General features: G+C 40.9%; 1 protein-coding gene across 20 annotated transcripts in view; it reads left to right on the forward strand.

The window, feature by feature from the left end:
* The window catches only part of UNC80 (unc-80 homolog, NALCN channel complex subunit), a 137,807-nt gene that overhangs the window by 54,679 nt on the left and 68,178 nt on the right, over positions 1 to 14,950 (forward strand). For 15 of the 20 annotated variants that reach the window (XM_065068973.1, XM_065068979.1, XM_065068974.1 and 12 more), the window contains 3 exons: positions 4,780 to 4,992; positions 9,455 to 9,626; positions 12,161 to 12,294. In XM_065068973.1, coding sequence (XP_064925045.1) covers positions 4,780 to 4,992; positions 9,455 to 9,626; positions 12,161 to 12,294 — 519 coding nt within the window. The remainder of the gene's footprint in view (positions 1 to 4,779; positions 4,993 to 9,454; positions 9,627 to 12,160; positions 12,295 to 14,950) is intronic. The other 5 variants (XM_065068978.1, XM_005501701.2, XM_065068989.1 and 2 more) reach the window with 1 other exon arrangement.

Genomic DNA, 14,950 nt, shown 5'->3' on the forward strand with positions numbered 1-14,950 from the left:
CCATTTCTAAAGCAGTGACCTTCAGCCTGTGGTTCATGGGCCAGTGAGGCTCTGTGAGATGCTTGTGTTACAAGCACAAAAGTGTGACACAGACAGCTATGAAAAGCTAGCCAATTATGAATAACTTCTCTGCACAGTGCTTTTCTACTTCCATAAGTGTTTAGATGTCTGCAAACTGAAAAAGATTGAAAGCCACTGCTCTCAGAGCATCTACATCCCCTCTATCCCTTTGTCTTCCTACTCCCCACCTCTTGCCTCTTTGACTGTCATGGCATTTGTGCTCATATTTAGTTTCTTTGCTCGCTGCTGGAGATGCCAGAGTCATGGACTCTCCCATTCTGCTAGTGCTGTGCCCTGAGCTGTGCTGCTTTGTCTGCTCCATAGTTCCAGGGATGATGCGCTCTGTGCACCATGCCTTTATATGTTCTTCTTAACTTTGCACCCTTAGGCTGCAGATTCAGGGAAGTCTGCATTGGCCCAAAGTTGCTGTTGCTATCAGTTCACATCTATCTCTAATGTTTGGACTGGTCCCAATCCATCTTCCAGTAGACAGGTGTTTTCTTCACTGGTTCCCACTTCATGCTGGAGATCGTTGGCCCTCCGGCCAGAAGCTACAGAAGCAGTGGCTGATAGGAAAGCCTGTCTCATGCTCTCACAGTCAGAAGTGGTTCCTACCAGTCTGGATTGCAGTGAGCTCAGAAGGTGGCTTGGGGAGATAGTCACTCCTGCCAGGTGTGCTGCACAAGGACAACTTCATTCTTCAGAGTTACCAGGCTGCACCCCATTGCAAGTTCTAAACTAACGTGGAATGTAAGGTGCACAGGCAGGGAGGAGCTCACTGCTGTCAAGTATGTCACTAAAATCCTTCTGGGGATGCACTGCTCTGTGTGCTAATAAATCAGATGATAAAACAGAGGTCTGGCAATTATGTCCCTGTTGCCTGCAAATGCCTTACTTATTTTTTAAATTTGCCCCACGCTTAAGCCACAGACCAACTTACTCTGTGCCCATGTATGAAGTCAACTGAAAATGACTGGTCAGAGTGAATTTTTTTAAGATGCCTGTTCTGACTTCCAGAGCTGGCTTTTACAAAATAGTTTGTTTCCTTTCTGCTGAATGATGCAGAAGGCTTTGGTATCAGAATTTCTAGAAGGTCTGCTAAAGATGAAAGAAGCCTTGTTCTAATTACAGACTTGGAAGACTTCTTACAAGTACCTGCTCAGCTGACATTTTGTCTACAAAGTATTGAAGATATATGGAAGCTAAGAAGTCACATGCACTGCAGATTTCAAAAGATGACAATTTGTCATCTTGCTATATTGCTTAACAGCAATGTATGCCGTTATGGAAAATTCCCACATTTTATGTCAAAAGAGCACACCCAACAGAAAGCATTCTGGCAGGCTTTTGAAGTAAAGTTTGAATCACGTTTGATGCAAATTAAAAGATTCTTAAGTCATTTTAGCCAGCCTACTTTCTATGGCAACCATTAAAAAACGGAAAGCAAACAGCTCCAGTTTCAATTATTTCATAAACTTTTTCAGCATGCTTTTTCATGCAGATTTTCAAAATCCAATTGAATTTGAAGATCTTTGATCAGCCTGGATGGCCACAGTGATTTAAAGAAATTAGAATGGTGAAACAAAGGCTGTATCCTTATGGAGCTAACGAGTTTCTTAAATATTAAATTGAGTGCTGCCTTAGGTTTAGCAACTATGTAGTTAACATATTTTCCCAGAAACAGCAGCCATCCTTGACTGAATTTTGTAAAACTGCGATCAATTTGTGGCCTTGCAAACTTTCAATGACAATTGATAATATGTTGCAGGCAGCTTCATCTTTATATCACCAACTTAAATCCAGACTTAGCAATAATAAAATGGATTTTCTTTACTTTTTAAAGAAACTTTGGAGGTTGAAAGGCGAGTAATATGATATTTCAGTCTGTGGTCAAGTTTCTGCAGAGGATTCCCATAAACTGCTGTCTAATATTGTGTAAAGATTTTACCTGAATTGTCCTAATTAAATTATTGTAAACTACGCATGTGGGGATGTACAAGCTTTCCTTTGACCAGTACTTGTATTTATTTACTGTGAAAGTAGATCGCTGCTATTTTTTTTAAGAGACCAGTGGAAATTAATTTTTGGTTCAAGTGCCTTCTCTGGAAGGGAACAAGAAAATTACCACTGGACCCAAATGCTCTGCAGTCATAAAACTCTGCAGAATCAGCTGTATTTGAACACTAATGTGATGCTGTAAAATTCCAAATCCATTCTGCATTTGCTCCCTCCCACCCAGTTCATTGCTTTTTCTGTTATTAGTACAAATCAGAGTATCTGTTGAAAAGCTCCAATGGGTGTACTTGCAATTTTGTTAGGAAAATGGTAGATTCTTATTCATGTGAATTTGTACACTACAAGAACAATTTTCAAATGGCAAAGCAATATAGTACATCTAATGTTAGAAGTGGACTTGTGAACAGTTTCACAGGCATGGGCAGGCTTGTGAGAGTATTGCTGCTATGTTAAGTTTTGACAGTGACCATGGTAACTTGTGTTCTTTTCAGCTATGCATCGCCTGCCTGATTCATTTCCCTCCATTTGTGATGTGTTTCTCTGTGGTGTGAATCCATCCCTGTCCATTCTGTCACATCTTCATCTTTCTCTTGCTGCTGCTTCTTCAGGTTTCTCTGAGCCTCAGGTAAGCAACCACAGGGAGCATGGGCCCCATGATGTTCAGCAAGTCCTCCTTCATGCAGGAGGTCTTTTCAGTGATTTTTCAATTTGGAACTCCTGCCTCAGGACACACCCCTCCTCCCCTTCACCCCCCATCCTACGTATCCTAGTTTACTTATAGTTTAGTGCCTCCATAATGTTTGCAACAAAAATACTCACAAAATTTCTATATACTAAGAAACTGTGATTTTGCTAGTGGTGAAAAAAACAAGAGGAGACTGAGCCTGGGGCTCCATCTTTTCATGTATGTCTCCAGGTCTGGTTAAGGCTTTACTTTGTGAGAAGAGAATAATAGAATCCTCACCTATTCTCTGCTCTGTATTGCATGTGGGCAACAAGTAATTGGTCATGTTTTTACCAGGTGCTAGATATTCGTTTTGTTTCTGGTTGTCAATAAGTGCCTGGATTCAGATTTCTACTTTCCTCATCAGAACATTGCGCCAGCTTCAGTGTTCTCCTTATTCAAGAGAGTTACTAGAAGATCAGTGTTTTTGTCCAACACTTGAATAAAATATCAGTAAAATCTGCAACAGGATGTTGTGTCAGGAAGCAACTAGCAGATGTTGTTACTCTAGACAAAACATGTTTTTTTTCATCAGTCCCTTAAAGGACATGACTTTTTTTAGTCCCGGTGGTAGTAATTTCTAGCTGTAAGTTTAGCTGCACTACTGAAGTTCTTAAATCCATTCCAAAACTTTTGGAGCATGGTCCAAAATTTTCTTGCTTTCAGCTTTTGACTGAAGCACTATTGGAAGCACTATTTAATAATGTTTCACAGAACAACTGCAGATCATCTTCCATGGTCTCAAGGATTATCTTTTATTTATGGACCACAGATGAGGAACCTCCCCTTATAAGTAGATACTGATCTGATTAAATTGTCTCATTAAAGCTGTCAGCATCTAAGTGTGTGGAATACATATTTGTGCTCTGCAAAATTCCTGTTAGGGAACCTTTCAAAGCCAGCTTGTGAATTGTGGACGTGGTTGTATTGTTAGTTTTACAACCTGCTGTCCACAGGGCTTTTTGCTTGTGAAAATTGCAGGAAGGGAGGGAGGGAGGGAGGGAAAGTAAATGGAAATGAGGATAACCAATTGCTTTTAGTCACTTTCCATGTCTGTAAAGATGCTATTTTTGCAGAGCTGTAGACTGCTGCAAAGAAAGCTCCTTCCTGAGTCTAAGCAACACTTTAGGAAACAAATTACAGTGTCCACTTTTTTAACATATTTGGGAGTTTCAGGAGCACTTGTTATTGGTTGAACATGGATCCTGCTGGGCCATTTAATACAAACTGAGATATGCTCAGTATAGTTTCTAGGTTCTCTTACAAACTGGGGGAAGGAGGATTTTTCCCTGAAATATAGTCAAGGCCATCACTTCAAAACTCAGCTGTCTGATGTTAAGTTTCAATACTGAATTGTCCAGTGCTTGCTAAGGCTATTGAACTTAGGCTGGTGAAATTTTGTAGACTTGTGCCAGTAATGGATTTTGCTCTCCAGATCTGCTTGTTGTAAGTACAAAATAGCACTCTTCCTGTTTTCAGCAAGCCTCCATTCTTGCTTCCACCCCTAAGATGCACAAGCAGAACTTAACAAGACAAATGCTAGGATTCACGTGGCCATGCTGCCATTTGTGCTTGCAATATTTGCAGCCTTACTAGTGAAGGTGAAAAGAAAGCTTGACTCATTCCTCCAGTAAATGTGTCAGATGCACACTTTTAGCCACATTTATGGACTCTGAAAGAAAAGATTACAGGGAGATACTGAAATGAGCTTGTTCCTAAATTTATAATGTGGCTCTTTCTGCCCCTCTAGTGGATGGACTAAGCATAACTGTTCATGTTTATAAGCCTTGGTTTTATTAGCTCAAGAAGAGTGACTCAAGGCAGAGATCCTGGTTTCAGACTCTGATGGAGAGATTGCTCAGTCTGTGTGACTCCATGGCAGACTTGCAATTCAGTTGATTAAAGCACAAGATCATCTAATGTTTGAAGAGTTTCTCCAGTGTATTTGTATTAAAAGTGATCTTCTGCAAACATTTCAGGAAGCTCCTGTAGTGGCAAGAGCAGCCCTATTCCTTGAGTGTGCACGCTTCGTTCACCGCTGCAATCGTGGCAACTGGCCTGAGTGGATGAAGGGCCACCATGTGAACATTACTAAGAAAGGCCTGTCCCGTGGGCGTTCTCCTATTGTGGGCAACAAAAGGAATCAGAAGCTGCAGTGGAATGCAGCTAAGCTCTTCTACCAGTGGGGAGATGTAAGTATTTCTTTCTCTTCTACTTACATTAAATAATATACCAAAAGGTAGTTGGATCCTGTGGAGAATTTCAGTTCCAGTAAAATGGGGACTCATAAACCTCCCTTCTAACTTGCACTTCACAGCCTGCCAGGATCAGCTCTTCTAGTGGAAATGGACTGTTTTAGGACCTAATGGTGTCCCTCCTTCCACTCCCCCCATCCCTCTGAAGATCCATTTGGTCCACTCTCCTCTTTCCAGCACTTGTCATATGTGAATGCCTAAAGAAGAGTAAGAGCAGGGTGTGTGACACTACTTGCTTTTTTCTAGCTACCCCACATTTTTAGCCCAGGGCTGCTTGAGCTAGATGTGTTGCTGTATATTTAGTAAGGGATTTCTCTTTGATGTACTTGTTCAGTCTCTCTTTGCACCCATACAAACTGTTAGCCCTCATCATTCTTTGGCCGGGCTACTATATGTCATCTAAAGAATGGTCTCTGTTTTGAGCTTGGCTTCTTCATGTTTTATTTGATCATGATCTCTTACCCTAAACATGAGCTAGGCAATTACCCTGTCTGGCCTTGTCAGTGCTGCTTGCAATTTCTTTAGAAGCCTACCAGGGTTTACATGCTGAAGGCCTGATGCTAATTGCAAATCACTTTACACAACTCAAAATAGGGAGAGAAGTTCCTTTGACCTCTGTGGTGCATGTTCCATATGTCTACCTGGAAGTGAGCTTTGTGCTTATCACCTCTTTTTACAAAAAAAGAGATTTTTACACTGATCATCATGATCCAGGAGAAAAACCAACCAAACAAGTAAAACCAAAATGCAAACAAAACCAACCAATCACCACCACCAACAACAAAACCCCAAAACAAACAAAAAACCCCAACAACAAACAACAAAAAACACAAACAACAACAACAAAAATAAAAAACCAACCAACTAACCAAAAACAAGCCAACCAACCAACCAAAAAACCCAAAAACCAAAATCCAAGGCTCAGGGCAATTTGAAAACCATGTATTCTGCAGTCCCAGAGTACTTAAACAAGCCATGCTGAAGAAGCCTTGCTGACCTGTATTCTCCTAGGTTAAACCAAGGCATGCTTCTCAGTGGAGCACATTGTAGAGAACCTTGAGCTACTGCTGACCATGTCAGTATATTCCCACCATAAAGCACAGCCCAGACGGAGAACCTAGTTTGGGTTTGACCCAAGGTAATAAGCTTTGTCTCTTGGCAGCTCTCTTCCTTCCGTTTCTGAAGCTAATTCAGGGAATGATACCTGGGAACCCTACTCTCTGTTGTGTCTCAGACACAGGAGGCTATCTTAATAACAGCACAGATAACAGAGTTCCTTGAAAAAGTAGCCTAACCCCTTTGAGGAATTCTTCCAAGTGGAGAATATACAATTACATCATCCTTGTATTTTTGCATGCATTACTGACAGTCAGGATTATACATCTGTTTGTTGACTCTATGCCTCTAGACATTCCTTTTCTTCAGATACTGACAAAATGGGAGCAATCAAGTCAGTAACCATTAGAAGTCAGATTCCCCATCAGCTGCCATTTTTAGACCTGGAAAAAGTCCAGGAAGGTTTTATTTTAGAAATGTTAAAGTACCACCATATGATGCAAAGTCACAAGAAAGGAGCTAGGGAAATCTGATGGCAAGCAACTTAGCATCATTCTTTTCCCCTTAACTTTAATGGCATCACAAGACATATCTGGATGCATTCTCCATGCTAGGAGTAGCATGTGTTTGCTAACCACATAGGAACATCCCAGAAGGGAAAAGCATTACTTTTACTTTACTGTAAGGCAGGAGAAGATTTGGAGAGTAGTCTTTACTGTGCATATTTCTTCTCTTTTTACTGCAAGGTGTCCTGCCATCTGTGAATATTTTTATTTCTTCATACTGGAGGCTAGGACACTATAGTGACCCACAGTATCACTGGCTCCCAAACAGACTCATGCTTTAGGATTGGTCTGTACCTAGTACTGCGGAGGCGCAGTCCCTTTACATCCTTTATGTTGAATGCTGGGCAAGGCTGCTCCTCTGGCACTGCTTTTACCTCCCAGAAGCTATTTCAGATGAAGATGGCTGCAAGCATAAGTGGCAGCCACCAACCAAGCCTGTAGGGCTGGGACCCTTCAAGCTGTACTCCTCACATGGCTGCTTTTCCTGCCCTGACCAGGTTCCAACCAGATAGGCTAAACCGTGAGGAGGAACAGCTTTCTGTTACTGTAGTAGTGGTACCTATTGCAGAACATGCTTCTGTTTCTGTGTGTTAACATGCCCATTTCACCACGGGCAATACCAGTGTGAAGGTTGGAATGGCTGTGCGCTCATATAGCTCCTAAGCAGCTCCAGTAGCAAGAAGATGGGTTACTTCCCCAGCCCAGCTCTGCCTCCATGCTACCAGATCCAACACTCCAGCACACCATCCTTGATGCTTGGTGGCAGCAAGGCTGCTGCTCTGGAGGGAAGACCCTTGGATAAAGAGAAAAGAATGTATTAGTCTCTGAGTGCACTGAGGCCTTGTTCTTTTTATGTTTTGCTTTGTTTTGTTTGGTTGGTTATTTTGTTGTTTTTTTTCTTTCAGGAAGTAAGGCTGGATATTTGTGTTAATTATGGATCCTTGCTTGTCTGTCATTGCTCACTCATTGTGATATACAGTGCTATTGTTAAAGTTTAGTGAGACCAAGAATCAATATACAACCTTCTTTTCCCACCTAACTCCTTTAATTCAGCCTCCATAACAGCCATCAGAGGATAATGGTGGTAAACCCTTTCCACAGGAGGTGGGATTTGGAATGCCGGTAACAATGATGAGTCTATTGAATCATTCAATGTCACTTGTTATGCTGTCTTTTAAAATAATACAATGTTAAATCTATCCTGATCGGGTTAGTCTGTCACTTCCTTTGGCTTCTTTTATTAAGAGGTATTTTGTTTTGAAGTGTAGCATGCTCTCCATTGGCTAGAAAAACCAAGGATAATTCATGCAGATAATACAAGTTAGGAATTCAGTGCTCATTAGTTAGGATGCTGTGGGATTATGTATGATTACTTTAGCATTAGGGTGGACAACACAGCATAAATAATATGTGATAAATTACTGCTTTGTGGAGAGGCAAGCAGAACATTTCTTCCTTTAAATGCCTGAAACATGAAAGGGGAAAAATTGTGAAAGATCTGGAGTTTATTTAGCAATGTGCAGGCTCACAGATAGCTGAGTCTGGCAACTATTTCTGCCAACCTGCAAACCACAGCAACGACACCTTATTCTCTTCATGTAGCAGAGTCATTGTTGCTGGATTTCACAGCAGCTACTTAGTACAAGGGACGAAGAGCCCTGCTAATACCTGCTTGTGACTATTTCTGCTTCGCTACAGCTGAGCCAGGAAAATGATGTAGTGCTGGCATGAGCATTGGTGCTGACTTGTAGAACATTCAGAAATCCTCTGCGGTCTCTTTCTCTGAAATTATCCCAAAACCAAGGAGGCCAAATGGCAAGTGCTGATGAAAACTCACTAATTAAACACATTTCCTCCCTTGCAAAGTGATGGTATCACAGGATTAAGTTTTATATACTTGTCTGTGTTCTCTTCACCTATCTGCAACAAAGAAAATGAAGAAGAACCTTAAGAAGTGTCTTAGCAGGAAAGCATTCTTCTTGCAAACATACCCTCATCTATAGCTTTGCTTACAGCACCATGATGGCTGTTTACATGCTGATAATGATGCTGGCAAACAGCCACAAATAAATGATCAATGCCTTTCTGGAGAATGTAACAGTATGCACTGGAAATCTCTCTGTGTCCTCTACATGGATCCCCTCCACACCATTACACATGCACAGTTTTCATACACATTTTGTCAGCTCATTTTTGGAAAGTACATAAGTCAGTCTCCCCTTTAAAAATGGAAGCAGGCCTTCCCATAGGTATTCAACAGTTTTGTGGAGGAAACAGGGACTGTTACTGGATTCCTAAGTCACAGTATAGTTTCTTAAACAGACTTTAAATTCTTAAAAAAATTCTTGAATATTCTTGGTATTCTCAGACTTAGCAAATATCTGGCACACATATGTCAAAGGGAGAAAGAGAAGTGTAAGAAATGAATACAAAATAATGGCCTTAATCTCCTCCTGTCTATCATGTGCTGCTTTGGGGATTTTTTTTTTTCTGTTGTTATTTGACCAAATATGCACAAATTTTTCATCCTGCAATTCAACAGTGTGTGCAAATTTTGCTCGAAAAAAGGGGGAAATAAATTATGGGTTTGTCAGCAATTAATCTGCTGTCATCCCTTTAACTACTTTACTGCATTTTGCATAGCATAAAACCAAAACTGGGACACTCTGTTGTGGCTGGAACACCTCCACAGGCTGCCTGGGGCAGAGCCCTGGACCACCAGTGAGCTGGGCTGAAATTCTCACCCCCTTATGCTTTCTCTTTCTCACTGTCTGCAGGCAATCGGTGTCCGCCTCAACGAGCTGTGCCATGCTGAGAGCGAGAGCCCTGCCAACCTGCTGGGCCTCATCTACGATGAGGAGACCAAGAGACGCCTGAGAAAGGAGGATGAGGAAGAAGACTTTTTAGATGACAGTAAGGAGACTCCCTTTACTACAAGAACCCCCGCTTGTAAGAATCTCTGCTTTAGGAGCACTTAATTTTTCTTCTTTTCTCATCCTCTTGCCACCCAGCTGTATTTCCCAGTCCCTCACCTTCACCCCAGCTTCCTCCCCTGTTCTTTCCATGCCCAGATGTACAACATGACAGATGGGTACCAGCATTGATGAGAGACTTTAAAGGAAAAGTGGGGGGAACCAAGCAGTGAGTTGCAATTCCTGTATGCTGGCAACTGCGATTATAAGTAGGTTAATAACTTATTTATTGAGTCTTGCTGTCACCTGAGTACCAAAAGTGGTTCAGACTTCCATTCTTCCTAGTTATTTCTGTGAAAATATTTGTGTAAGATCAGCTACTTTTCTGTTTTTAGCATTGAAGAGTCATCTCCTCACCTGAGGTGAATTGGCACAGCTCTACCAAAGGCTTTTAAAAATCCTGACTTCAGTATATTTACCTGATTCTCAGGCAGAAATACAGCACAACGGTATAAAAACTATCATTAAAAATCTGTATAATGACAAGATGATTAAAACACACACATTTGTGCCTGTGTGTACATAAGAGTGAGAGGGGGTGACAAATCACTGATTCTGAAAGTCTAGATAGGCATGCAAATTAGTAACAAACCTTGTGAATCAAAACAAATTAAGTCAAAACGCATATTGTCGTAGGGGTAGGTGAAGGTGGTAACAAACATTATGTCCTCTCCAGACACCATTTGTATATACATCTGTGCTGTAATGTACTGGTTCCTGTGTACATGTACTGTTGTTCACCATCGGATGTAGTGTGCTAGCACTGTTTATGTATTTTCTGGTTTCTTTTTCTGTGGTTCTGGGTTTGTTCTTATCACTGCATAAAGGCCAACTTTGGAGTAGAGAGGAGTAGGTGGGAGCAGTGAAATGACATTTGTGGGAAACCATCTCTAGAGAAGGTATTGGCCTGAAGCCAGACCTCCTCTTGTGCCACTATGTGCTGTGGGTTGATTAAGCAGATAAGACTGTGGAAGTGCTAGCAGCCACATGAATGTGAGTGGCTGTTCTAGATAGTTCACTGGCCCTTTTGGGAGATAATATCCAAAGTAGGAGGGGGATACACCCAAAATTCTCCCTTTCCTGTACCGAGAATGAACAACTCCGTTCCCATGACTGAGTGACAGAATAGTCTGTCTTGTCCCTGTTCAACCACTGGTATTAGGCATTCAAGGGGATGTGGAGCTGCTTTGAAAGGGTGGCCTAAGACAAGCAGAGGGAACGGGTTGCAGTCTAGAAGGTCATTTAAAAGCTCAAGTACTCTCCTGAAAGCCAGGATCTGCGAATAACTGATCAGTTATATGCACAGACTTTCAAAAGCTGCCCTGTATGCTGTAGGGAGTAGACTGAGGAGCGTAAAATGTGCAGTTGGATATTCTGTTAAACTGTATGCCTCATCAGTATTTGATAGTTCAGATTGTTTTAGTCCCTACAAACCCCATAGTTTGTTACTGGTATCTTGTACAGAGGAATTAGCAAGCATCACAGAATTAATCTGGTTTTATCTGATCCCTGTGGTGTCCTCTCGCTTGTTTGGTTTGGACAGTTTCTTTACAAAAAGTAAATAGATCATACATGCAGGAAAGCAAGTGCAAACACAAATCTATTTGAAATGCAGATCAATGGTAGTATCAGGCATTGTTAAAAAATGGGTGTGGTTAATTGTTGTCACAACAGATTTTTTTTTATTTACTTTTTTTGCTGTCCATTATCCTAAATAGTATTTTTCAAATTGATCAAGCACTGAAGAATCCTTCCTACTTTTCAAGCTTTGCATGTCATTAGATGGGTTACAACATGTAGGGCTTTTGAAACTGATTGTTTAGATTCAGTTGAGACAAAACTTCAAGTTTCCCCCTTTGTTTTAGATTGAGCATTTGAATGTATAATTCGATTGAGCAGATTGATTTTTATTTTTTTTTCCTTGAGTATCTCCAAATAGCACTTGGATTCTTTGCACAAAGAAAGAAGCCTGACTTCAAAGGAGGCCGTCTTTTCCAGTTATCAGGGTTGTAATTAAGAGCAGGCACAGTACCACTTTGCTCACTAGTCATGACTGCATGTATTTTGAGAAATTCCCTATATTTGAAAGCAGCTCTTTTTTAGAACTGGAGAAAAGTTGGCTGAATGCAAAACTGTAAAGGGGAAGAAGGGTATCTCTTATGATACTTAACGTGTATTAACTTTAAATGAGGTGTATACAAAATGCTACAAGATCATGTTAGTTTAGTAGGTACTTCACCATCTATATACTCTCGTACGCTGTAACGTTATTTCAATATAATTTAATAGACACTATAGTGTGTTGGTACTATTGCACATGCTGGTAAATACATAGATTGATATTTGTTTGACAATGTTCCTTTTAGTGTAGGAAAAGTATCATACATAGAAGTGTGAGTTTTCCTGTTTCTAGTGCAGCTTGCATTTTGCGCCATACATGGAAATGTCCATCACCTCTTGGTTCCAGATTTTGTATAATTTCCTTGCTCACCACAGAAATATTTTTTCTAGGCACTGTGAATCCTACCAAATGTTGTTGTCCTTTTGCACTGAAAATGGCAGCCTGTCAGCTTCTCCTGGAGATAACCACTTTCCTTCGAGAGACCTTTCCCTACATGCCCAGGCCACGTACTGAGCCTCTTGTGGTAAGTGGACAATGCACATTGGAGAGGGAGCTGTGCCCGTAGAAGTCGTTGGGCACTGGGCCTGGGTTGATTAAGAAGATAAGACTGTGGAAGCACAACATGTACAGGAAGTTCAAAGAAGTTTCAAAATAGAGAAAAGTGCAGCAGATTAATTGAGAAACTGGATGTGGAGAACCTGAGAGGTGTGGGAAATGGACTTCAGGAGGTGAGAGCTCACATGCTACCTAGCTGATTCGGAGAGCCAGTTGATGGACAACTTAACAGGGCAGTTAGGAGAAAGGAAGAGAATGGTTTACAGAGAATTTGATGGAACTTAAAAGTTGCAGATTTTTGGTTTGGGTTAGATAACAGAATTGAAGAGACATGGGGAAGAAAGGAAAGAAACAAGGAAAGAGAGAAACCTCCGTGAGGCAAATCCTGGCATGAATAGTAAGCTAAATGACTGATTTAGCAACAACTAATTTTGTGAATAGTAGAACCCATGAAACCTGATTTCCGGTGGTTCATTCTTGTGTAGATTTTCTTATGTCTAATAATGCAGTTTAACATTGCCTTTAGCATGTTGCTTCAGAAAATACCCAGGCACTCAGTTATCTTCTGTCAAATTGGGTTGAAGGTGACAATCAGCTTCAGAGGTGGTTAGCATGGAATGAGATGAGAATTGAATGGCAGACATACAGTTTCAAATTTTGACCCTGTTTAGGAAATCAGCATAAAATTATAAAGAAAGAACAAGAGTTTAAGTTTCCAAGTGAACATGATGGTTTGGCTCTACTACACTGGTTTTTGTTAATGACAGGCTTAGATCAAATTTTGCTGATGACAGATGTGCTTGACAGGCTGATTCGTCTGGGTGTTATTGTGATTAGGTTCTGAAATTCATTTCAAAGGCTGTAGATGGCCTATGTTGAAGTGTCTCATCCTCCAGGTGTGCAAGAATGGCAATTTTGAAAAATAGGGATAAATTCAGCAGTCTTCCTAAATGCTGTTGATATTTTTACCGTGTAATAAATGACTGCATCCAAAAGCAGGATAATACCACGGTTCAGAATTAATCTCAGTAAAGTAGTTAGGCTTGGAACTAATAAAATGTTGGGTAATGAAGATCAACAAAAATCTGTATTTTTGTGCCAGATAGAAATGCAACTGATTAATAGCTTTTCAGACTTGCATAAGGGAGAGAAGGAGGAATTATTCTGTGATGCACAGGCAGAAGAAACCTTAAGGTGACATTATATTAGAGAAAATGGCCATAGAGTGCTTTTAACTTTGTATGGGCAAAGGGGAAGCCAACAACACTCCAGATTAAAATATTGTCTCTATGTTTGTGGAGTGATGCTTCCTTTCCAAAAGAATCAGGTACATAATGTTATGATCCATAAAGCCAAAATTCCAGTAAAGCAAAACTCACTTCTGCTGGTGTTTGTAGGCATACGTGTTCCATAGATAATGACCACAGACTTAGCAGCCTTGAAGAACTGAAGCATTTACAATTGACCGCGTTGTGGTGAACCAGTTTAACTACCCACAGTCCATCCAGACTTGCCAGGCTGAGGGCACAAGCACCCACACCTGTGTTTGAGTGAGGCAGGCAGTCCTAACTGAAGTTTCCACCAAAGGATTTTACTGAAGCTGGTGGAGTAGATACAAGGTCATGTTGCAAATGGCTAAGAGTGATGAATACATTCTCTTGGGGCCTTCTGCTGCCACAGGAGAGCCAGAGAACTGGAATTTGTCTTTTGCTGTCCTGGAAAATCATTAATTTTAGCTTAGCAATTGCTGAAGATAGAGTCAGCCTAACTGTGTGCCAAGAGGATGTATTTCAATCTGTCAGTTAATTCATGGGAGCAGAAATTTCCAGTGTAAGCACATTGCTGAACACATCGAGAAGTAATGTCTTTAAAGACTCCAGGGAGGGGAGCTTTGACCATGCCCGAGGAATATACCTGTATTGTTGTCATGGCTCCCATTATGCGTGCTACTTTATGAAGTCTCTGTAATCCAGACAGATTTGGTCACAGATTTTTATCCTGAAATGCTTTAGCCTTTGTTTCATACTAGAAGATACTACAAACCATTACTTTAAGCATCTACCTTTTTATATCCCAGGTTTTGTTATTGAGCAAAGTCAAAATATTTCCCTAATGGCAATCAACTGTTAGCTTTTCTGACAACCATTCATGATACTTTTCCCTAGAGATGCAAAGCTGACTGCACATGGTTTGGGAGGCTAGTTAACCCATTTCAGCACAGATCAGTCTAAAATATATGTTTGATAAGACTTCCCCCCCCGCCCCACCTCTGTTTCCCAAATGAACTCTTAGAGTAGTGGACTTTGTCACTACCCAAGTAGCTCCCATTATCTTCTAAAGGAGTTTTGTATGCAAATTCCAGTATGAGGTCTCTTGATCCTACAGAATTTTATCCAGAGTAACTATTTTGGATAATTTTAGAGATGTTATCGTTCACATTCACCAGCTGTTTACTCACAACAAGGAGCTTTGTGTCGTCTTAGATTTCAGCTTGTTACATTTTGGGTGGGGAGATCTCAAAGATGATGACACCAACACCCAGTCTAGAGGCACACATAGTGTTCTTGAAGAGTCCAGCATTTGCCAGTGTGGGAAGTCACAGTCTTTCTTTCACTTTTTCTAGC

This window comes from Columba livia, chromosome 7 (genome assembly GCF_036013475.1).
Source record: "Columba livia isolate bColLiv1 breed racing homer chromosome 7, bColLiv1.pat.W.v2, whole genome shotgun sequence".
Taxonomy (NCBI): domain Eukaryota; kingdom Metazoa; phylum Chordata; class Aves; order Columbiformes; family Columbidae; genus Columba; species Columba livia.